The sequence below is a fragment of the Helianthus annuus genome, chromosome 16, assembly GCF_002127325.2.
Source record: "Helianthus annuus cultivar XRQ/B chromosome 16, HanXRQr2.0-SUNRISE, whole genome shotgun sequence".
Classification (NCBI taxonomy): domain Eukaryota; kingdom Viridiplantae; phylum Streptophyta; class Magnoliopsida; order Asterales; family Asteraceae; genus Helianthus; species Helianthus annuus.
In genome coordinates, this window is record NC_035448.2 from 37,082,945 (window position 1) to 37,109,623 (window position 26,679).

The 26,679-nt window shown below is 39.0% G+C and overlaps 1 protein-coding gene across 1 annotated transcript; it reads right to left on the reverse strand.

The window, feature by feature from the left end:
• Positions 1-23,728: 23,728 nt before the first annotated feature.
• Positions 23,729-24,169, reverse strand: LOC110919262. Its single transcript, XM_022163534.1, has one exon. The coding sequence runs from the start codon at positions 24,167-24,169 to the stop codon at positions 23,729-23,731; it is 441 nt and encodes a 146-aa protein (XP_022019226.1).
• Positions 24,170-26,679: the final 2,510 nt, after the last annotated feature.

Genomic DNA, 26,679 nt, shown 5'->3' on the forward strand with positions numbered 1-26,679 from the left:
TCGTGATCACCAAGTTTAGGGGATCACAAGGTATGTTAAATTTTTATGTTTAGTAAAGTTGAGATTCTAGATGAACTCATGAAAATCGAAATTAAAGCTTGAATGATTGATGTTTGGGTGAAACTAGGATGAATCCATGTTTAGGAACGAACCCTAGTCAATAAATTTATGAGTTGGTGTTCATAATTATGAACTTCATAATCACCCACTTAGATGTTAAATGGGTTTTGTAGAATGAGAGAGAACACTAGAACTTTGATCATGAAATAGGTGTTGTTTGAATTCCATGAAGTGAATCTAGGTGTTGTTTTGCATGCAAGAACTAATGAATTTGAAAATGATGTTAAACTTGGTAGAAATAACTAGTTATGAACTAGTTGTAAATGTGTAAAAATTATGCCCACTAGGTGTTTGTTAAAATGCGTAAGTGAAATCGCGCGTCTACTCGGTTGTAAGTAGAACTTAATTTGATTTGGTATCCGTAGGAATGCCTAATAACATGACAAAAAGGGTTTCATTTATGTCACACCCCCAAATTCCACCTGCGGATAACACCCGCTTCGAGGGCGTGACTGACCAGGATCCAGCCACCAATTATACTGAATAATTAAGTTGATAATCAAAGTAATACTCACTAACCATGAGATTAGAAAATATCAAGTTCAGAGTTTAAAACTTAAATAGCGGAAGCAGAAGTATAATAGTTTAACAAAGTTCATAGTTCATGATAATTAAACCCAACACACGGGTTTTGACAAACACTACACATTCAATCAACACATAGGCATCATTTAGTAACAGGAAACCATTTATTTTATCAAACAATCATTCTCATCATCAAACATCCTAAGCATAGTGGTCCATCTTTCCTTCATCATTTAACCAATCAAGCAAAACAACTATAATATACATATATATACTAACCGGTTAGAAGTAGGAGTACGAGGGATTGATGAACCAAGCTTCAAATGATGATCTCGAGCTAGAATCCGAGAGCCTTGATGCTACGGTTGGATCCGAGAGAGATGAGAGGGTGAGGAAGTGATCTTGGTTTGCTAGGGTTTTATGGTTTAGTGAGGAAGAAGGAGTGAGTGAGGGAGAGTGTTTGCAAAAGTGGTAAAGGTTGGTCACCCTCATGGGTTTTATACCCATCTCGAGTGGGTTGAGGGCTCCCGAATGGGTTTCTCGATTGCTTGGCCCAACCGGCCCGCTAACTAGTGTTTACTCGAGACCAAGAGTGGTCTCGAGTCGGATCCGTGGGGTCTCGGCCCACTTGTAACACACACATATATCTAGTATATATTTATCATACAACATACTTAGCACAAAGATCAAATAGTATCATCAAGATAACACGCAACTTTTCATTTAATAACGTATACACATAAGGCTATTACAAGGTATTTGTTCGGGAAAAACCTAGAGTGTCACATTATCCCCAAGTTTTAGAACTTTCGTCCCGAAAGTTAAGGCAGTCACTGTCAAGCTAATGTAAATGAGAACGTTTCAACGGGGTGTCACATCATCCCCCCGTTAGTTTGGAATTTCGCCCCGAAATTCGGCCGTAGCTTCAGTGCTGGGATTTTCGTTTGGGAACAACTGGGGATACCTGTGCTTCATCTGGTCTTCCCGCTCCCAGGTAAACTCTGGGCCATGTCTCGAGTTCCAACGGACTCGTACAAGAGGTATCTGGCTACGTTTGAGGATTTTGATCTCTAGATCCGTGATCTCAATCGGTTCCTCAGTAAAGTGTAGCTGTTCATCAATAGTTAGTTCCTTGAAAGGAATTACGAGCGTTTCATCTGATAGACACTTCTTCAGATTAGATACGTGAAATACGTTGTGTACCGCACTCAGTTCTTCAGGCAGGTTCAATCTATAAGCAACCTTACCGATTTTCTCGGTAATTTCGAATGGTCCGATATATCGCGGATTTAGCTTGCCCCGTTTACCAAAGCGAACCACACCCTTCCAGGGTGAGACTTTAAGTAGAACCCGGTCACCGACCTGGAATTCTAGTGGTTTCCTACGCTTATCAGCGTAACTCTTCTGACGGTCACGAGCTGCCGCCATGCGTTGTCTGATCTGGGCAATCTTTTCCGTTGTATCTACCACCATCTCTGGGCCCGTGATTTGACTATCACCGATTTCCGCCCTGCAAAGAGGTGACCGGCATTTACGACCGTACAATGCCTCAAAAGGTGCTGCCTGAATACTAGTGTGGTAGCTGTTGTTGTAGGAGAACTCTACTAGCGGTAGATGCTTCTCCCAATTCTTGCCAAAATCGATCACACATGCTCTAAGCATGTCTTCTAGGGTTTGGATGGTGCGTTCGGACTGTCCATCCGTTTGCGGGTGATAAGCGGTGCTCATGTCCAAACGTGAGCCAAAGGATTTGTGCATAGCTTGCCACAATTCCGAAGTAAAACGAGCGTCTCGGTCGGAAATAATTGAGGTTGGCACTCTGTGCCTCGAAACTACTTCCTTTAAGTAAATCTCCGCCAAGGTAGAAAACTTGTCTGTTTCTTTAATAGCCAGAAAGTGCGCGGACTTGGTCAATCAATCTACTATTACCCAAATAGTATCATTTCCGCGTTGAGACCTAGGTAGCCCTGTAACAAAATCCATGGAAATTTGCTCCCATTTCCATTTCGGGATTTCTGGTTGTTGGAGTAGGCCTGCTGGTTTCTGATACTCTGTCTTGACCCTGGCGCAAGTCAAACATTTGCTGACATATGTTGCTATGTGGGCCTTCATGCCAGGCCACCAATATGTAGTCTTCAAGTCGTGGTACATCTTGTCCGAACCAGGATGTACGGAGTAGCGGGATTTGTGGGCTTCGTCCATCACGAGTTCACGTAAATCCCCATAGAGAGGGACCCAAATGCGCCCTGTTACATAGTAAGCGCCATCTTCTTTCTGTTCTAGTCGCTGTCTCGAACCTCGCAGGGACTCAGCCCTGATGTTTTCCGGTTTCAATGCTTCAACTTGAGCATTTCGGATCTGGGTAGGGAGGTTAGACTGGATGGTAAGTTGCAATGCTCGCACGCGCTTTGGTATAGTGTCCTTTCTGCTGAGGGCGTCTGCCACGACATTGGCCTTGCCCGGATGGTACTTGATGGCGCATTCGTAGTCATTCAAGAGTTCGACCCATCGACGTTGTCGCATGTTTAATTCCTTTTGCCTAAAGATATGCTCGAGACTCCTGTGATCGGTGTAAATAGTGCACTTGGTACCGTACAGGTAGTGTCTCCATATCTTAAGAGCAAAGATCACTGCTCCCAGTTCCAAATCATGCGTTGTGTAGTTCCTTTCGTGTGTCTTGAGTTGTCGTGAGGCGTAGGCAATAACTTTCTCGCGTTGCATTAACACGCAACCGAGCCCATGGATAGACGCATCGCAGTAAACCACAAAGTCGTCAGTGCCTTCAGGCAACGAGAGAATAGGAGCGCTACAGAGGTTATCCTTAAGCCTCTGAAAAGCAGATTCCTGTGCTTCATTCCACTTGTAGGCGATGCCTTTCTGAGTGAGTATAGTGAGGGGTTGTGCAATCTTTGAGAATCCCTGAATGAATCTGCGGTAGTAGCCTGCCAAACCCAAGAATTGGCGAACTTCAGTGGGAGTCTTAGGCGTAGGCCAGTTCTTTATCGATTCGATCTTAGCTGGGTCAACATGAATTCCGTTCTTATTAACTACATGGCCGAGGAAATGGACTTCTCGAAGCCAGAAGTCACATTTAGAGAATTTGGCGTACAGCTGCTCGTTGCGAAGGAGTTCCAGAATAAGGCGTAGGTGTTGTTCATGCTCCTCTTGACTTTTCGAATAAATCAGGATGTCGTCGATAAACACAATCACGAATTTGTCGAGGTAAGGCTTGCACACTCGGTTCATGAGATCCATGAAAACCGCAGGTGCGTTAGTCATTCCGAAAGGCATAACGAGAAATTCATAGTGACCATAACGGGTCCTAAACGCAGTCTTGGAAATATCTTCGTCACGCACTCTCAACTGGTGATAACCTGACCGTAGGTCAATCTTAGAATAGTAGCTCGATCCTTGCAACTGATCGAATAGGTCGTCGATGCGCGGGAGAGGGTAACGATTCTTGATGGTAACCTTGTTCAACTCACGATAGTCGATGCACATTCGGAATGTGCCATCCTTCTTCTTGACAAAGAGTACTGGGGCTCCCCAGGGTGATGAACTAGGACGGATAAATCCTTTATCCAAAAGTTCCTGTAGTTGCGTAGAGAGTTCTTTCAGTTCTGCAGGGGCTAGACGGTACGGTGCACGAGCTATGGGTGCTGCTCCGGGAGCTAGCTCGATTTGAAATTCGACCTGACGGTGGGGAGGGAGTCCAGGTAGTTCCTCAGGAAATACCTCGGGATAGTCTCGTACTACAGGAAAATCTTCAATCCTCTTTTCCTTTTCGTGGGTGTCGGTGACGTGTGCTAGGATAGCGGTGTGCCCTTTCTGCAAACACTTCTGGGCTTTTAAAAGCGAGATAATGCCTGTGACTTCTCCACCTTTGTTGCCTTGGACGATGAGGGGTTGGCCAGAACGACGAGGTATACGAACTGCTTTCTCTTGACAGAGGATCTCAGCGCGATGTTTGGATAACCAATCCATACCAATGACGACGTCGAAGCTTCCAAGCTTGACAGGGAAAAGATCGATACTAAACGTGTGGCCAGACAATTCTAGTGTGCAGTCGTGGATCACGTGCGTGGCCTCGATGTTCCTACCATTGGCTATCTCGACGACGTGCTTAGAACTTAATAACGCAGGCGGGTGCTTAAGTTTCTTACTAATGCGAAGGGATACATAACTGGCATCGACACCGGAATCAAATAACACAGAAACATAACGATCATCAAGTAGGAACTTACCCGCCACGACGTTGGGGTCGTTCCTTGCTTCTCCAGCTCCAATCACGAAAGCTCTCCCCCTTGCACTATTCCCAGCATTGTTGTTTTGCTCATTGTTCCCGGCTCCCTGATTGTTGTTGCGATTCTGATTCAGTTCAGGGCAATCCTTTCGCATGTGCCCTGTTGCCCCACATTTAAAACATGCTCGGTTGTTTCCCTGCTGCTGTTGCTGTTGAGGTTGTTGCTGATTCTGCCTTGCTGGGAACTGACTTCTATAATCCTTGGCTTCGTGCCCCATCTTGTGGCATCGCTGACACTGGCCCTTGTTACATGCCCCATTGTGGTGCCTGTTACACTTGTTGCACTTAGGGTAGCTTCCCCGGTAGCCACCCTGTTGCTGAGTGCCTTTGTTGTTGTCAGTTTTCCTTTGCTGGGCTGGGGCCTGAGTAGAGTTAGCATCCTTGCCCTGATTTCCATCCCACTTTCGTTTACCATCACTAGAAGTTCCTTCCGCAGCACTGATCCTTTTGGGCAACCTGCCCTCCTCCACAGCCTAGTTGGTAAGTTTGTGGGCAAGACGGACCACAGGCTGTATGGTAGTGAGGTTGGCCGAGGTCACATGGCTCCTGATTTCTAGGACTAAGCCTTTGATGTACAATTCGATCCTTCGGTACATGGGTCGGGACATGTTTGGACAAAGAGCAGCATAGTCGTTGGACAGCTTGGTGTAGGTCTCAATCTCTGACCCAACCATCTTAAGTTCATAATACTCGTCCTCGAGTTTGTGGATGTCATCCCTGTGACAGTACTCTTCCTTGATCATATCCTTGAAATCTTCCCATGCAGTAGCGTTTGCAGTCTCCAAACCAAGCATTTGAATTTGCGCCTTCCACCATGAAAGTGCGCTTCCCTCAAGAGTACCAGTAGCAAACTTCACCCAATTAGCAGGGGGACACTCGCAGACAGCGAAGACAGCTTCGACCTTCTCGATCCAGTGCAGGAGACCTATGGCACCCTCAGTGCCACTGAATGGAAGAGGCTTGCAATCCATGAAGGTCTTGAAGGTACAGACACGTGGTTGCTCAGGCGCTGGCTGACCTGTTGTGAGGAGTGAAGCGAAATAGGTTTAGAGGCGAAAAGACGATGTGGCGGTAGGATCTAAACATCCTAAAACAACGAGCTTACCTATAGGGTGAGCTGCGAAAGCTGCAGCCACCGTGTTGAGCAGGTTAGTGAACTGAGCCTGAGTCATGTTGACGTTTCCTCGTCCGCGTCCACTCATTGTCTTCATAACCAGAAAACATAGTATGAGTGTGGTGTCGTAACATAGCGAGAATGAGATAGAAGAGGGGAGGCGTATCTATCTAATCAGGCAAACTAGTACGTATAGTAAAGCAGAAAGCATAAGACAACCAAGTAAATATGGGCCCGAGCTATGAGGTCAGATAAGTCGAGCCTTGCACTTGGAGTGTAGTGTCGTCACAAGTCACGGGTTATAGTCTGGTTTTTCTCAAAAAGATTTTCCCCTTTTTAAAACCAAGTTCACTATAACCACTGGCTCTGATACCAATCTGTCACACCCCCAAAATCCACCTGCGGACAACACCCGCTTTGAGGGCGTGACTGACCAGGATCCAGCCACCAATTATACTGAATAATTAAGTTGATAATACAAGTAATACTCACTAACCATGAGATTAGCAAATATCAAGTTCAGAGTTTAAAACTTAAATAGCGGAAGCAGAAGTATAATAGTTTAACAAAGTTCATAGTTCATGATAATTAAACCCAACACACGGGTTTTGACAAACACTACACATTCAATCAACACATAGGCATCATTTAGTAACAGGAAACCATTTATTTTATCAAACAATCATTCTCATCATCAAACATCCTAAGCATAGTGGTCCATCTTTCCTTCATCATTTAACCAATCAAGCAAAACAACTATAATATACATATATATACTAACCGGTTAGAAGTAGGAGTACGAGGGATTGATGAACCAAGCTCCAAATGATGATCTCGAGCTAGAATCCGAGAGCCTTGATGCTACGGTTGGATCCGAGAGAGATGAGAGGGTGAGGAAGTGATCTTGGTTTGCTAGGGTTTTATGGTTTAGTGAGGAAGAAGGAGTGAGTGAGGGAGAGTGTTTGCAAAAGTGGTAAAGGTTGGTCACCCTCATGGGTTTTATACCCATCTCGAGTGGGTTGAGGGCTCCCGAATGGGTTTCTCGATTGCTTGTCCCAACCGGCCCGCTAACTAGTGTTTACTCGAGACCAAGAGTGGTCTCGAGTCGGATCCGTGGGGTCTCGGCCCACTTGTAACACACACATATATCTAGTATATATTTATCATACAACATACTTAGCACAAAGATCAAATAGTATCATCAAGATAACACGCAACTTTTCATTTAATAACGTATACACATAAGGCTATTACAAGGTATTTGTTCGGGAAAAACCTAGAGTGTCACATTATCCCCAAGTTTTAGGAACTTTCGTCCCGAAAGTTAAGGCAGTCACTGTCAAGCTAATGTAAATGAGAACGTTTCAACGGGGTGTCACAATTTAGATGAAAACCCGTAGATTTTGTCTAATGAATGAATAAAGTGTCTTTGATAATTGATGAGATTTCCTAAATGAGTTATTGAACGCAAATTGCATTTTTGTATGATTAAGGGTAAATGACTTATATAAGTCAAATTAACCGATGATGAAGTCGAATAGTAGTTTCGACATAGAATTCGTAAGATGGAATAGTCGTATGTGATAATGACTAATCTAACCATCTTACGAATTATGATGATAGTTTGACTCTTGACAAGCTAGATGGAGGCTTGGGAAAGAAGCGGGTCAAACGGATCGAGTACGCAGAAAAGAGCGTAACCGGATGGAAGGTAAGTGAAACTTACACCTTTTGTAGAATATGTGGTTATTCTATAAGTTGCAAATACGATAAAGATAATAATCTAGATATGGTTTCCGACGCGGATTAATACGGGTCAGAACTATTATAAATGATGAAAACCATGTTTAATGGTAAAAAGAGGTAAAACGGTAAATTAGCCATGAAAAGGCTAATTGTAAAAAAAAAATGAGTTTTGAATGGCTATTTTATAAGTAAGCCTAAAAAAATGTAGAACGGTGATTAGTCAAGAATAAATAAATCAAAGTCAAATTTTAAAACGACACCAAATGGCGTAAGCCATGTTGGGTAAATGCGTAAGAAACAGATTAGCGAAACCTAAACAAATTGATGAAAAGGAAAGATCCGAATTGAGATACTTAGTGTAATGGTAAATAAATACCATTAGATTTTAAACGCAAAATTATTTGGCCATTAGACCAAACGGGTCAATTGGTAACGTTGATTCCATTTGACAATTAACGACTAATATGCGTTTGTTGAGTCATACGCTCGCAGGATAAGACGGCTTGCAAATTGGAGATACTATGGATTAGCAATTTTGAGTAAGAGTACTAAAACGGGTCAATAGATGACCCGGGCAAGGTACGTACAAAAAGGTTTATAGTTAAGAGTGAGTTTTTGGTCAAGTGATTAGCGAGTTATTCGTAGTAAAACGAGGGACTAAAAGATTGACCAAAAAGCCCTTGATGGGTGAACCGGATAAACGACCCTTAGAGGTTGTTTAGGAACTTGTACATTGATTTTGAAATCCTTAGATTCGTATAAAAGTTCTAGGCAAAAATATTTGTGAGTCGAATGCCTAAAAGTGGTCATTTGCGAAAAACGACTAGTCGAAGGGTAAAGTTTGAGATTTTGGGTTCCTTATGCTAATCCACCACAAAAATAGTTGTGGTGGAAGATGAGTAGTAAATTAGCATAGAAAGTTACAAACTAAACGGGGGAATGTAAGTGGGTAAATGTTGGTCTATGTGTTTAGAAAGTTACAAACTAAACGGGGGAATGTAAACGCATATGCAAACCTTGTTGTGGGAATGAAAACACTAATGTTTGACAAGTCCGGGATGGGTAAAAAGGACAAGACATACTTTTGTCATATAATTTATAGTGTGCTGTTATAGTCAAACGGGTCAAATAATCATATAAAGGATTTATAAGCCAATAGCTTATAATTCAGATTTTTATGCAAACCGAGGAGATAAACGGATCCGTAATTTAATTACGGACGCGTGGGAAAAAAGAATCACACAAATCGGATAAGTAGAACAAAAGTTATGACATTTCAAAGTTTGAATTTCGACTAAACTTATAGCTGGCAAAATGCAGGTTTCAGAGGGAAACCCTCTGGAAAAAGTGCACCCCCGCGCCATGCGACAAAGGGGCCTAAATCTGTCGCGACACGCGACAGCGAGTCGCGGCCCGCGTAAGCCAGCGTTAAGTCTGTCGCGGCCCGCGACAGACTACAGAACTGGCAATTTGCTTTTTATTTCATGGTTTGATGTTTAGAACTTTTTTAATCTATTATTTAAGCATCAAAACTAACTTTTGGGTTGGTTTTGATCACAGATAAATACCAAGTGTTCCCGGATGAAGATCAAGCTCTAGGGAGGACCGAACACGATCAAAGAAATAAGCTTCCGCACATTGTTTCGTCGATATTTTAATCGACGAACTATATTACATTTCGTTGTATATTTTTTTTAAATTGTAAAAGTTTTAAATTATCCGTATTTTCTACGGATATGAAATCTTAGTTACATGTTTATTTTCGTAAATTAAACGAAAACCGTTAAATAATACTAAGGGTGTTACAAAGTACGTTTTCAATGGGATCAAAATCACTTTCAGGCAGACTTAACGAACATTTTTCAATGCGAACTTTTTCAGACTTGTCTAAGTGACTGCCAATATGTTTGTCTATTTAAACTTTAACGCTCAACTTTCAATTTTCTAATTCGTGATACGTTTAAGGTATATTATACTATAATACATGTATATCGCATTCCATAACATACCCACACGATCAAGGTATGCCCAACAGTTCATCATAGCAGGTGAGTATATTGGAATCGTCCTTTGCTTTATAAAGTCGGACCATTGGTGACAGGTATGTAGTACAGTCAAAGTGATCAATGTTTGTGTCCAACGAGGGTTAGGAAAATACCATTTTGGTACGAACATTGCTTTATAGCGTATGTAATTCTCTCATTTTGAGCTTCCTTTGGGTTTTTGGCATCTTTGAAGCTTATGATATCCCGACTGTGTCTAGGTCTGCAGGTATCTGGATGCAACAGAAGAACAGTTAAGATATCCCCGGGACTCAACAATATAAAGACCCGAAATCTCAGATGTTGGCAATCTATCAATGCAAGATTTAAGACCATAAAATCATACGTCATGATTTAGTTACCCACATGATACATAGTTCATTATGTTGATATCACTTAGTATCTTTTATCACTTTGAGCGTCAAGCCTATTGATATATCACAACAGATCCTAGTCTATTCAGCTACAACACCTAACATATTTTAGTCAAGCCTTCTAACACGAACATTTATTTCACTTCCCATATGATGCAATAATTTCTTTTTGGATTCTTCTCATTTTCTCTCCCTAAAACAATGCATATATACAACAAACCATTTTTGTCTTTTTTCGGTTTTCTCCCCCTGAAACAATGCATATTAAATATATCACCCCCCTAAATTTGTGCATAAATCTTATGCCCAAATTTACCTAAGAATGAAAAAATATGTACAAAGTTATAAACAAGGAAAAATATATTTTTTTTTTGCTTAACCATTCCATCATCAGATTGGAGACTAATCAATTTCATACTCAAAGCACGAATTTAAATTGTACCTTTCTAACTGATTTTATTTCCCTTCTCTCCTTCAAAGGTAACATATCATTTGTAAAAAAAAAATATTTGAACTTTTTGCAACAGTGAGATGTCACCCATCATATCTCTGGAACAACCGATATGAACATTCCATAGATTGTTAACAACACCTCCTTGGTTGTCCCTGAAACAATGCAGGAGATTCGTTAAACATTGGTACCCAGGCCATCATGGTCCTAGGTATTCCTGAAGCATCAATATCAGACACTTCATGTAATCACATGTCCCCTATAGTTTCTAGGATTGGTGATGTTGCTGCTACGAACTTGTGTAGGTTTCAAAGCTTGTTTTCCTTTGGCTTTCGCAACATTCCAATCCCCATCAGATTGGTTTAACCTTAGGATTCACATTCTTCATTGCCTTAGGTGAAGATACCTTCATTGGCTTGGAATAATAATTATCCTTCGGTGTAACCCTCTGATTTTGCACATAACAGGGTACGTAAGGACGATGAGTTCAATTTCAAGCAATGTGGCCAGGAATGCCGCAATTAAAGCATGTTTGTCTTTTCATGTAAATGGCATCCTAAGTAGCTTGTGTAACTCTTGCAGGCCCTGAAGAACGGACCGGTCCTTTCTGTGCTTGATTTTCTTGCACATTTTTGCAAACGAAGATGGACTAGGATGCTTGTATTTGTTGTTTGCAGAAGCCTTTTGTTGTGGAGCTTTCTTTTGATTCCTTTGTCTTGCTTTGATTGCATGTCCTGTTCAGAAATCTCATCTATCTTCTCAAAAGCTCTATTAGCACAATCATATGCATATTTCTCACATTTGCCATTATTAACAGGATTAACAAAAACATTTTTCAAATCATTAGCCTTTTGAGGACTATTTCTGCTTGTTAATGATCTTGGAGAGCGTGATTGCCCTTGATGTGTAGATTTCTCATTCCCTCATCTTTGATCTGTTCATTTTGGCTCTTGTTACTTGCTATGAACCTATTCAAAAACATTAGCACAAGAGGGAGTATTGGCATTTTTAACCTCTGGTCTCACTTTTACTACCCTGTCTGTTTTCTGAACAATTTTGGGTTGAAACTTGTGGTCACAAATCTTATCGTTACAAATATAAGATTTATAGGGTTTTAGTTTATCAAATGATGCACCAGAAACCTCAGACAGGTTATCAACTTTAATAGGAAAAGAGGGTTCTGGTTTATCGGATGATATACTAGAAACCTCATGCAAATCATTTTTAATGCTAGAGCAGCAAGTAGAACCACAACATGCATTCAATGTTTTAGAATTAGCAATCATATCAACAAGACCTGGATACATGAGGTTCAAATAATATGACATAGAAAAAACGTTTTTAGCAGAGTTATTAAAGGAAGCATCAACACAAGACGGTTCAGCATCATCCTCTCTCCAATCCTCAAGTATCACTATATATGCTCTGATACCACTTGTAGGTCCCATAAAACTGGATCTATCAATGATATCAAACAACACCAAGTTTGTGCGAAATCCAAACTTGATGTGATTCTAGAACAAATACGAAGAACAACACCGAAATCACTTTAATCTCCTAAAAACTTTAACAAACTATTTTGAAAATCTGGAAGAAAATATTGATATTTTTTGATGATTTTGGAAGAACATTCGAAGAACACAAAGGAGATCCGAATGAACACTAATCCAAAATCCAGATTTTCAACAATATTTAGTCAAAGCTTGATATTAAAACCTACATAAATTGATAAAAATGCACTCAAACTCAATTGATTAGAACCAAAATTGTTAAAAAAAAACACAAATTTTCTTCATAGTCTTGAATCTTGATATCAAAACTGAGCCTAGAAATAGGTTCAATAGGCTCTGATACCACTTGTAGGTCCCATAAAACCGGATCTATCAATGATATCAAACAACACCAAGTTTGTGCGGAATCCAAAGTGATGTGATTCAAGAACAAATACGAAGAACAACACCGAAATCACTTTCAAACTTGCAGGCGTTCTATTACTATTGATTAGCAAAATGTCTGGTACAAGTTCTCCACAAAAAAATTGCATCTTCCTTCTAGCTCTCTAAGATTTCTGTCACAATGAGGCTTAACCTAGTACCTAGTTTTGATACAAAACTAGGTTATGTACCCTAGACAAGCCCATGCCTGACATGGGATCCCATGGGCCTGCCTGACCCACATAGCCTTAGGCATGGCCTAATGCACCTTTTAAGGTCCAAATCCTAATGCAAACTAATCTGATAAAGCCCAATTCGTAACCATAGGTGACGTGAGGTCGAAGACTCACTCAAATTTAATCCAATTACAACTAAATAGATAGTGGTAAGTGGGTATCGAACACAGAGAGTTTATGGAAAATGTGTTCTCTAAGTAGCTTCTCTAAATGACTAAATTAAAACTAAGTTGCAGAAAAATATAAATTTCAGAGTTTTGATCTATTGGTTTACTTAACTAAAGGTAAATAAATTAAATCACAAATCACTTTTAAATTTTGTAAACAGATTAAAGAGGTAGCGATCATCCCAAGTTTCAGGTTTTAAGTGACACTAATGTTCATGCTCACTAGAAAGAACCACATAGACATGGCTCATGTTTGATTAAACGTTTGTGATGAAAGGGAACGACATACTCGGATTCCTATAACGCGAGGTTGTTACCCAATGACCAATTAACAAATATCCAACCCTAATCCCTCCAATGATATCTCGATTGCCAATGGCACCAAGACGTATGGTTTAGAACTACAATCAAACACCAATTAACAATTTACAAACGATTATCCAAACACCATAACAAACTAAACAAACATGCAAAGTTTATTATTCTAGAAATCAAAGCATAAACATAAGTGTCTCAAACAAACCTTACACAAGGGATGATCACCAATCGAATTAGCTACTCATGGTGTGGTGAATCAACCTAACATTCAAAGTATTGTTCATGGAAATCAAAAACACAAACTTAATGTTTAGAATCTTCAAGATCACTCAAGAACTCTCAATTTTAGCCTCCAAGCTGCTCCAAAACGTCAACAATGATAGGAATGATGAAAAGGCACCAATAATTGTCCAATAAAATAGGAGTTACAAAATGCTTCAACCGCCACCGTAATTTACGCCGGCAACCATAAATTACGGTGGCCTTAAATCCTTTGCACCCTTGTTAAACTGTCTTATGGTGGATTATTAGGACTTTGTGGCTACCGTAAGTTACGCCCACCACTTTAATTTACGGTGGGGGCTGGGAATTTTTTTCTTTGTTCTTCAAACAGCAACCATGCAGCTTCAATCCAACCAAGCTTATTCCAAAGTTGCAATTCCACTCTTTTTAAGCTCCGTATGTACCTGAAACACAAGCAAACGTAGTCATCTAATTCTAGACAATTACTTGATTACATGCAGGATTTAACTATCATTTATAACACTTAAGGGTCGTCCTACGGACTACCCGTCACATCCCCACACTTAACCATTGCTTGCCCCCAAGCAACTCATCCACCAAAATGTCATAAACTCCACAAGCGATTAAAAGCAAGATCACTCAAACAAACGTCATTCTTTTTACTAACTCACCCTAGCAACCCGCACAACACACCACTCATAATAACGCTCCTCTCGGTGACAAATAATGACAAGCAACAATGAGCTAGAACACACTGAAGGTAAATGTGTGGTTGTGCAATAATATGCTTGTACCTAAATCGGCCCTTCGCCTAAATAATTGCTAAAACATGCGTGTGAATCAAAGGGACTTAAAAGGTTGTAACACGGCTAGGCATATGGGTAGGAAATGAAAGGGTGTATGTGTAGTAGCGCATAACTCAACTTGGTCTTTTTACTTCATCTAAACAAACATAATCGTACATATACAATACATCACATCTCCTTTTTTCTATTTCATTGCTTTTTCCCTTTTTTTAGATACATAAACATAATATAACAACCATAATAATACGAAATACTAATACTACTAGACCGGGTCGAAAACGGGTGAATTTTTAGGGAGATAGGCATGGGTTATCTAATGATCGACTTTAAGCTCAAAATTGGCTACTAAAAGTCCAAACCCTCGCCCTCTCACTACCATGCTCATATATGTAATTTATGAGGTCCAACCCCCCCAAATCTCACACTCTTACACACCTTGACAACATTCATGTCAATCTAAGGCCTCAAACCGCATTTAAGCACAAGTTCTAATACACACCCACACATTACCACTCTCATCAAAGAAAATATTTTCTAAATCAATCAAGTGGCTCAAGCTCTCATCAATGAAAGGGTGTACGGGGTTGTCGGTGTATCATGCGGGTTAAAATTAAGTGCTCAATTTCAGACAGTTTTTCACTTGATTTAAAAATTTTTCAAAACTTTCAAAAATTCCGCTTGATCTAAATCAATCAATTGGCCCCAATGTATGGCTTTGAAGAGAAAAATCCCTTATAAAACATACCAACATCAATTTTCTCTTTTTCACTCAAACCCCAAATTTCTTTTTGTTTTTTTTAAATCAAACTACTAAACACCACCAAAACCTTCACAACCCTTCAAACATCAACATCTCATAACACCACCCTAACCACCCAACCATAGAACATAAACACAAATATATACAAAAAATGTACAAAATAGGACAGAACATGACCTGATCAGTAATAACGCGGCTAAGGAGGTCCAAAGATAGATGTCATTATGTCTGAGAACTCTCCAAACCCAAATGCACCGCTACTACTCCTGCCTTCATCTCCTCGTTCTCCGACTTGTTGGCTCGATGCTTGCATCCCCTCGGCTTGACGTGGATCCACCCACATGGAATGATGCAATTGTGGGGTGGGATATGAAACTCTACCGTCATATGGCGGTAGAGTGGAATAATCCACAATCGGAGGATCTGCGACAACTGGTTGGCCCACATGCCAAGCATCATGCATACGCCGCATCTGATCATCAAGATACCGATTGTTCATTTCTTGTTCGAAAGCATAAGCATGGGTTCTGTTCCATTGCTCCTGTCGGTCATAATTCTGCTTCATCAACCGTTCCATACTTCTACTAACGAATGTTTGATGATCAAAAAGGGTTTCGACCGGTTCCGCCCAATTCGTAAACATAGGAGGTCGTGCGTTGCCTACAACTTCTTGAATTATACCATAGTGGGCCCAATTAGGATCAATTTGTTGCCTTGTATAACCGAACACGCCCCTTGCAAATATGGATTGTGTGGACCCACCACATCTCCTGCTGTCACACCCCAACCGATGGCGGAAACATCGGGATGAGACTAAAACGAGATTGCAAGAGACTTCATAACACTATGTGACAATATAAATTAAATTTCAATTTCATTTCAAGACTAAATGACATACAAGATTCCAAATAAAAGACAACATTGTTTCAACATTACATCAAAATAACGAAATTAATCTAGGTGTGTATCTAAGTCCACCTAAATTGCATTCTTCATAGCATCATCGAGTCTATCAACCTGCAACATGTATTAAAGTAGAGTTCAATGCAAAAGCAAAGGCGAGTATACACCTTTTTGTTACATAGCGTAATATATATTAAAATAGTTTAAGTGCTCATATCCAACATGAATCATATTAAGCAAGTTTACTAGCATGCCGAAACGGTGTACTTATATGTTCAAACCCAAGTTTCCAACGCGTTAAAATAGCCTATCCCAAATAGAATAACAGGAGGTTAACATGTTTAACTTAACAATACCCCAAGTTTCGTGGGCGGTGCGTTAATCCTATAGCGCTATAATTGTTAAGGTAGGCTAGCAAAGTTTATGAAGCATATAATCGACCCAAATAGTTTACATTAGCATACAAGTCTAAATTGGCATCATATAGTTTCATGTTAAGCATGGATAGAGTTAAAATAGTTTTATGTGAAGTGTAATTTTTGTAATCAAACATGTTGCACCAAAAGAGATAAAAGGAAAACGGGATCGAGTATACTCATAGTTTTGCAAGCTTTCCTACTTGAAATCCCACGAGTGATGTTGGTGGATGGATTAGTTTGGAGCACCTAGTCCTTCTACACGAAGAAAACATAGGTGTGTGAGTTTGGGGAAATCGGAAGATTTAAATTCGAAATTTTAAATAACATGAAAGTAAACATAAGAAAATAATCATCTAACACCTATGACATTTGTTCTTGACACTATGAAACTCTAAAAGAGTTTTAAATGTTTTCATGGAACAAGGTTCCATTAGAATCGTGACAAGTTGTCAAGGCCTAAGATGATGCAATCTACTAGCTTGACGAATATCCATTAATTCATCACCAAGAGTTCGATTATTTGGTTGTTACATAAGTATTACATAGTGTATATAATATCATATATGTCAAGTATGAGGTAGAAGATTAAAGTCTTCATTTAGGCACCTCTAAGTATCATAGAAATCATGCAAGAGGTAGCAAGAACAAAGCTCCCATTTAGGTACCTCCATTGTTCACCACTACACTTGTTGTTATAAACAACAAGGAGGGTCATGAACTTACAAGTAATAATCAAATAACAACAACTAATCTATGGAAAAACATCAAGTAGTGTGTGGATTTCTATGAAGGATAGCCCAAGCTAGTCCATCTATCACACATTCATCAAGATTCATACTTGAACACTTCTTGTGGGTAAAACCCTAACTAAAACAGAATATTTGTGAGGTTTTAACCTCTGATTTAACATTTATCAGCCTTGTTTTTAAGCCCAACTAACCATTCAATTGATTATGAGCAGTAGGACATAGGTTTGAGATGAGATAGATTCAAGTTCACTAAGATTAACAAAGTTTAAATGAAATCAGAAACAAACAGTCCAATTTGGAGCCTTTTTGGTGACATTCCAAGGCTTGGTTTTCCATGGAAAACCTCTGGAAATGTTCCTAAGGTTGTTCCAAGCAAGTGGGAAAAAGAATGGATGAAAAACGTTAAGTATTGAGTGAGTTATGCTCACTTTAGTGAAGGTTGATGAATCTGCTCGAACTTCAGATTGCAGCAGCTTTGTGATTGATTTGAGAGTGTTATGAGAGTGTTTGTAAAGTGAAAATGGCTTGGAGGAAGCTTGGATTATATAGGGGAAGATTAGGGTTGAGTTTGGTGAAGAATTAAATGCTAGAACCTGTTTAAAACTCAAACCAAACACCAAATCCCACTCAAAATCGTGGCTGATCAAAGTTCTGCAAGATGGGCGGCTCTCGCGGTCCGCGAAGCCCAAGCCCATATCTCTCGCGGGCCGTGACTCTCCTCAGGTGGGCTGAAGTTTGATTATTTTACAAATTGACCCCCTAACTTCTATGTTTTGATGATTTAAGTGATTTTCAATGTGTTTTAAGCACAATAACCATAGTTAAGGGTATGTTATGTAAATGAAGCATAAACTAAACATAAAAAAAAAGTATAATTAAGTTTATTTGTCGAGAAATAGTATCAATTTCGCGTAATTTAGCATATAGATCAATAGTTTGCAAGTTTGACAATTTTTGCACAAAGTGTGAATGAAGTGTCGTATGAATGATGTTTTTGAACGTGTGAACATGTATGAAGTATAATAAACATAAATGAAACGAAAATACCAGTTTCATTATGATTCGAGTCTTGGATTTTACATCGATTACAAAGATACGCCGATTACAAGAATACAAAGTTTCCAAGAATAGAATTACAAACAAGGGTTTCCAAATATAGTAAGTATGAAATAATAGGGCGTTACACCTGCCACCTCTACTTGAACCCCCTTCTTCTACTTCCATCGCCTCAACATTCGGGGCGTCAGCATAGTCATCATCCCCACTTTGGGGCTCATCAGCACTCTTGGGCTCATCCTCCTCGCCCGGATTCAATGGCCTTGTGTAATGCCCATCTTAATTTAATATGGATTTACTACTCAATACACATTTAGTTTAAGAAAATACGGATTTACAAAAAAAAATAACTTTGTTATGTTTAGGATTCATACATAACTAACATCCCAACAAGTTTAAAATGTACTAATTGTGACATCAAGAGTATATGTTCATATTCCATTAGCACAAAATTACATTAACGCGGAAGCTTCAAAAGTATTGTGTTCGATTCTTGACATCTTGCTTGATCTCCATCCGAAGCATCACCAACATCACCTAGTATCAAAACCAACTTAAATGTTAGTTTTGACAACATTAAAACGTGTATAATCAAGTTCTAGTATCAAACAAATGAAAACAAAAATAATTTTCCGGAACTAAGTCTCACGCGCCACGCGAGAGACTCCTTTAATTCTTTCGCGGGCCGCGTGCGGCCTCGCGTGTTGCGCCAGATCAAGCACACCCCGTTGCGTGCCGTATGGGAAATTTCCAGCAAGTCCATTCTCTGGACCTGCATATTTGCCCAGCTCCATTTTTCTTAAAAAATCAAACTTTAAATGACCATAACTTTCATTCTACAAGTCCGTTTTGCGTGATTCTTTTTCCCACGCGAATGTAGTTAAATTACGGATTTGTTTATCACCTCGGTTCGCATAAAAATCTGTTTATAAGCAAACGAATTATGAATCCTTTATGCGATTATTTGACCCGTTACTTTTTTTTAGTATCACACTACAAGTTTATTAGCAATGTTCATTGCTTATCGTTTTTAAGCATCAATTTCGCTCATCTCCTATCGCACTTTATATTTCCACATTTAAGGTATCTACCTATATTCCATAATCATAATGCAAGTTCCTAAAAAACCTATATGGGTCGTTTGCCCAATTTACCCATCAAGGGCTTTTTGGTCAATTTTAGTCCCTCACCTTACGACGAAGGACTTTTACTAATTATTTGACCAAAATATCACTTTTAACTATAAATCTAATTATGCGTACCTGGCTCGGATCATAGCATTGACCCGTTTACATACTTTTGCTTTAAATTTTCTAGTTAAAGCAACGAAAACATATGCTATTTCCTGTGATCACAAAACTCGACAACTAGTTATTAGTTATTATTGTCAAATCGTGTTAACACACCATTTGACCCGTTTAGTCAAAATGATCATTTATCATAATATGATGGTATTTTGATACCATCTCGCCCCTTGAACCTATTTTGGTTATCACCATGAGTTCTTATTACTTAAAAGGTATTTCTTGAATTGTTTGACCCGTTTTGAATTATACCAAATGGTGTCTTTGCACATCTTTTATTCTATCCGTCAACTCGTGTCTGGATTACTATTTAACCACTTTTACCCGTTACGATTCACCCCATAACGTATTGTTTAAAATTCCTTATTTATTAGTCTTTACCCGACTAGTTTACCAATTTACCCATTTTTACCATAATTTATGGTTTCTTACCATTTTTACTTATTCCGACTTGCATTGCATCATGCCAGAATATCATATTTCAAATACTTATCATAATTCACAATCAATATTCACAAGTAAGTGTATTGTAAATTAAAAGGGGGTGCAAGCTTAACTTACCTCGCATCCAAACCACACTTTTCTTTTCCTTATTGATTCGTTTGACGTGCTTCCTCCCCAAGCTTCCACCTAGCTCGTTAAGCGTCAAACTATCATCATCATTTCACAATGTGGTTAGATTAGTCATTATAATCATGACTATTCCACCTTACGTATTTTCTATGTCAAAACTACTATTCGACTCCGTCCATGGTTAGTTTAACTTTCCAAAAGTTAACTACCTTTAATCATATGATATGTGCAATTAAGCTAAATCGACTTCATAATTAAAATTTGTATTACCCCACATCACACGTGATTAATCAAACAATGCAATTACGTGTTTCATTCATAATTTCAACATATGAACATTCACTTAGGCATTTTAACAAACACCTTGTGGGCATAATTTATAAAATCAAAAATCAAGTTTCATAACTAGTTATTTAGCCAAGTTTTAACATCATTCACAAATTATTATGTCTAGCATGCATAACAACACCTAGACTTACTTCATGGAAATCGAATAACACCAAATTGATAATCATAAATCTAGTGTTCATCATCTTCGCACAAAACCATTTAGCACTTACATAGATGATTATAAATTTCATATTTTATATCATCAATTCACCAAGTTTCTCAATCATAGTTCGTTCCTAAGCATGGATTAAACATAGTATCATTCATACATTCAATATTCTAGCAATAATTTCGTTTTCAAGTTTTCACCAAGAATTCGAGATGAAACCGAATGAAGAAATTCGACATACCTTGTGATCCCTTCACTTGGGTGATCACGAATTTAGTTAAAGCCCCAATTTTCTTAGCTTGATTACGCTTGATTTTGATCAATGTGATGGATTTAGGGTCTTGAGAAGGAGACCCTCTTTTCTCCTGTACGTTCCACGCACACACACACACACACACACACACACACACACACACACACACACACACACACACACACACACACACACGCACACCAGTGTGTGTCTTGTGTTTTATTTAATTTGTTTTAATAAATTAAGTTTCCCACTTGGCAATATCAGTCCCTATAGTTCTAAAAATTTATTAATGAGGCTATAACTCATAGTTTACCATTTAATTACCCATTACTAACTAGGTTAATTCTACCTAGTTAACTTAACGGGTTCGGAAAGTTAGAACCCGTTTTATTTTAAGTCCCGTTAACTCGGGCTTCTTATGGGCTATGTTTTTCTCAAAAGTCTTTTATTTTTTTATTTAATATTAGGCTTATTTATTTAAATCCTAATATTTACCGGGTTAATTTTACCACTAACGGTATTTTACCCGTTCATAAATATTAACGTGGTTTGATTACCAAACCCGTTTTCGGGGTGTTACACCTTGCATCCACCTTCAATGCATGCCATCTTTGACCCTCACTTTTTAGCTTGTGGTATCGCTCTGATTCCTGATACTTCCTACTCGTACCCAACTTCTTCAAATCAAACGGCTTGTGACGCTTCGGTGCACTGCTATCTTCCGACCCAATAGCACCGTACATTTTCAACAACGCCGTAATCAATCTACAATGGGGAATTGTTTTCCATCCCACACTGTTTCGGCCTAACCAGATATTATTGAGCACCAAGAAACAGAATGGAAAGAGTGGCGCCCCGTGAAGTAATGTATAAATTATAGGCACCTCGGGATATCGAACTTCCACCTTATCACCTCTGTGTGGAATGATATTATGCACACATATCACCAGAAGAAGTTTTGCTTCGATTTTCAAATTTCTCCGATAGAGGGTACCATGCCATGTTTCGGGTAAAAATAGGGTCTCTAACATAGAATTCCACCGCGGGTGAGCTTCAGGCTTGTGGTACAAATCATCAACACTCGGAAACATATATTCTCTTGTGGCTTTACTATCAAACTTTGCCAACCGCCTCAAAGTCTCGAACAACATTTCCACATCGATATTATTCACCATCCCAATCAACTTCATCTGTTGTGGTTTACTGTACTTTGGACAACGTAGAGTGGCCATCCACTCTTGAATTTCCTCCATGAACAGATTTTTGTTATCATTGTCATAACAATTTGACGCAGCCTCCCAACCCAAAGCTTTGAACCGATTTAAGATGTTAAACGGCCCAAAATCAACTTCTCTAACCTCCTTATCTCAGATAAACGTTGCAGACCTATCTTTTAACCTATTCATTTGATCGTGGAATAAAGTAGGTTGTCATCTTTGTGGCTGTTCATCTAATGGGCCGGAGTCCTATTTCGTTTTTGGATCAACTACATTCTCTTCTTCCTCGTCGTGTTACTGTTCGTCTTGTGAATCTTCTTCATCTATATCGGCTTGTAGTACCAATCTCCTACTTCGCTTAGTTTGCCGGTCCTCCAGCTGTTGACTCGAAGACCCAACATGTTCCTTTCCCTTTCGACCCATATTCCTGAAAAGAACACAGAAACAAACAACAAACAAGCCCTATTAATTTTCTCATCCTCCTAAAGATATACCCACACTTGCTTGTTACTATGGTTGTAGATGTAGATCAACACAATATTCATCTTTTTCAAAACAATTTGGGCATTATTTCAACTACATTAGTAAGATTCTGCGCCAAAGATCAAATTTTTATCAAATAACCTAACATCTACAACCATAACTCATCATAAATCAACAAGTTCATATCATCAAACTAATACAAGCAAGTGTGTGTAAGAACATGTAACAACAATAACTAACAAATCCGCAATGCACTATTAAAAAGGATGAGGAAATGCATACCTTGAACTTGTGGAAGGTGAGAATACAAAGAACTTCAAGTTAAACCAAGAACCCACAAAAACCCCAAAATTTTCGGACCTTAGAGCTTAAAATCGACTGCTAATATGTGGTTTTCTTCCAAATGCAATCCCAAAATCAGAATGCTTGCAAAATTTTAGTCAAAATAGACCAAAAAATCACAAGATTCGGTGAAGAATTGAAGTATTTATGGAGGTTTGAAGTTTCAAAGCTTTAGGGTTCTTGAGCAAATGATATGAGAAAGAGGGAATTAGAGATGTGTGGTTGGGGTAACGATGTGTGGTTGGGGTATAACTATGAATTTATTATTATTATTATTATTATTATTATTATTATTATTATTATTATTATACATCACGTGTAGCAAACAACCCTTAGTCTGCTAGTGGCCACCGTGAGGTACGCCAAATACCGTAAGCTACGGTGGCCTCTGGCACCCAATATATCAACGTAAGACAGTATGAAACTGGCGTAAGGGTTTTATTTTCCCAAAACCCACCATAAATTACGGTTTATACCGTAAAGTACGGTGGTATCTGGGCGATTTTGGCTGCAAAATTTTGTTTGTTTTATGTTGTTTTGTTTTGTTTTGTTTTATTTTGTTTTTTTATGGTTTTATATTATTTTTTTTAAAGATGAAAATTACCCTACCCCCCCCCCATGAAAAACCCTTGTTGTCCTCAACACCTTGTTAAAGAAATTCGCAAGAATTTTCTCACACTTGTTTCAAACACATTTCATGACGAGAACGATAACTATTTAAAAACAACTAACTAGACTAAACTAACATACACTACTCTACACTAACAAACCTGGGCTTCTTAAGTTGATTACTCATCCAATGGGCATAAAATGTAGCCCAATTTGTCAAGCTCAAGATTGTTGATGTCGTTTCCCTCCAAGTATGGCTTGAGCCAGTGCCCGTTCACCACTTGTTTCGTTTGAGTGTGAACATCTTCAATCTCTATATCACCAAATTGCCCCACTCTTGTAATCACATAGGGCCCCATCCATTTACTTTTCAACTTGCCCGCAAAAAACTTCAATCTCGAATTGTACAACCACACCTTTTGACCCACTTCAAAAGATCTCTTCCGCAACTTTGCATCGTGAACCTTTTTAAGCTTGTCTTTATATGCGGATGCACATTCGTAGGCTTCGTCTCTAATCTCTTCTATCTCACTCAATTGCAACTTTTGCACCTTCCCCGCTTCATTATAATCCGTGTTAACCGTTTTAATTGCCCATAATGCTCGGTGAGCTAAATCCATCGGTAAGTGACATCCCTTCCCATATACCAACTAATAAGGGGTTGTACCAATTGGAGTTTTATAGCCCGTTCGGTATGCCCATAACGTGTCGTCCAACTTGCTTGACCAATCTTTTCGATCCACCCGCACTGTTTACATCAAAATTTCTTTAATTTATCGGTTGGACACTTCAACTTGTCCACTAATGGCATAAGAAGACAAGTTTGCTTGAGGAAAACACAAGTTTAAAGAAAGTTTATAAAGATTTCTTCCAAAACAGAAAGTTTGGACCTCAAAATGGTGATGTTCCACCTTAGATTACCATAGTAATCTTGTGGAAACACTCCTAGAGGTGCTCAAAGTGTTAGGAAGAAAGAAATGAGTAGAAAAGTGTGGTAAAAGTGAGCTAAAACTCACTTGGAAAGTCTTGAACTTTCTGATTATAATCTAAGAATTTGATGATGTGAGTGTTTTGAGTGAGAGATTAGTGTTTGTAAAGTGGTAAATGAGTGGGAGTGAGGTGGGTTTTATAGTTGAGGTTTAGGTTGAGTTAGGTGAGTAATTAAGTGCAAGAAACACACTAAACAAACACAATTTCGCCCAATGGATGAGCTGATAACAATAATCTACAGATTCCGGTCACTGGCGGGCCGCGACGGGCAAGGGTGGGTTCGGTCGCGGGGCGCGACGTCCACAAGCCGGGGAAACTTATTGATTTTTCTGACGATTTTGGTCCCTTATGTTTCATATGTTATGTTTTAATGTGTGATGGCATATTGTAATGGAATTTTGAGTATATAAACATGTGATTTAGTATAATATAAGCACATTAATCATGTTTAAGCAATTGTGAGTGTCCAAAGATGTATAAACATTGGTGGAAGACGTATAAGTTGTGTATGTATAACAAGTATTGGTAAATTTATCACATGTTTACGAATGAGGTGTCAAATGTATAACGAATTTAAACGTATAAGCATGCACGAATAAGTATGATATAATTTTGTATAAAAACGATGGGTTTCATTACGATTAAGGTCTCGGATTTAGAACGAAATACGATCACAAGAAGAACAAGCTTCCTAAAATAGAAGTACAAGTTAAGCTTTCTAATTAAGGAGAGTCACGAAAAAGCGGAGCGTTACACTCGGCTCACGCCAATATGTTTGAAAAAGAAGGTAAAAAGCAACAGGATCTTACCGATGTGGAGAAAGTTTCAAAGGATGGTCCAAGACTTCATAAGAACCAATGGAGTTGATCCGATGGGTCGACCGGATGACCAATGGCCGATAGTTGGTCACAAATGGCTTTAAATGCTCGCCCAAAGTCAGAGACCGACTTATCACCCTTTTGAGTCAATTGAAGAGTTGTTGTACGCCGCTTCTAAAGCTAACCAAATATCACGGGTCGTAGGGAGACCCACAATGACAGAAAGGGCTTCTTTAGTGAGAGAAACATTGTCGAGAATAACCGCACCTTGTTCAGCCGCAAACCAAGCATTGTATTCCGAATTATCAACCGGTTTATCTTTGAGAGAGATTGTTTTTGGAGGGGTAACCATGGTGCCATCTATATGAGGAAGGATTATTAGTAGGTAAGTAAAGGGAGCGTTTGAGTTCTCTAGTAAAGGCAGTTTGGGGAATTGAGCTTAATTGCCAACATATGGTCGAGTCCACTTAGGGAGAGAAGTTATGTGGACGATGATATTGCAGCCATGGGAGATACGATGAAAGAGAAATGGGATAAGGAAGAAGAGAAGAAAACGAAAAGAAATGGAAGGGGAGAGGCTGGCAGACAAAAGGCAGAAGAAGAAGAAGAATAAGAAAAGGATAGATGGGAAGAAGAAAGGAAGGGTTTGAGATTACTCAACTAAAATCAAGGCTAAACCATATGTATGGTTACAATTGAATGATCTCTAATAAGGCAAAAGGACAGTATATACACATACATACCACAAACAAGGACCTCAAAGAATAAGAAAGTATACAAAGGTACATCAATAAATCCATCTATCATGTATCATTTAATACCTAGGTATTTATAACAACAAAGTTATGTACTAGATTACTTGTATATAATACAACAAAAAATTTACCTAGCCAAGTATTTGTCGGTGGTCTTAGTGTCATCAAAACCATTTTAGTTTAGTCGAATTTACTTAAGACCAAAGATAAATAAGATTAGACATTGTTAGAAGTTAGAAGGTGTGGAGTGTATACTTGTAAAAATATTCGCTTTTGTAACACCTTCGAACCCTAGTAACTAAGGGTTCCAAGTGGGCAACACCCCAATGTCGTCCAAGGGGCAACACCCTAAGCAGGGTCATGTTGATCATTAATAGAAACTGATTGTCATTGGTTCAACGAATAATCTGTCTTAAAAAATAATTGTGATTAGTAACAACTTGATCCATCAGAGGCAACTTAGTATCGATAAAAACTACAAAGGATATTAACCACTGCAACAAGTAGTAGGTGATCAACAAGTTACTGGCTTTGTCAACAAATCATATATAAGCATTAACTTCCAAG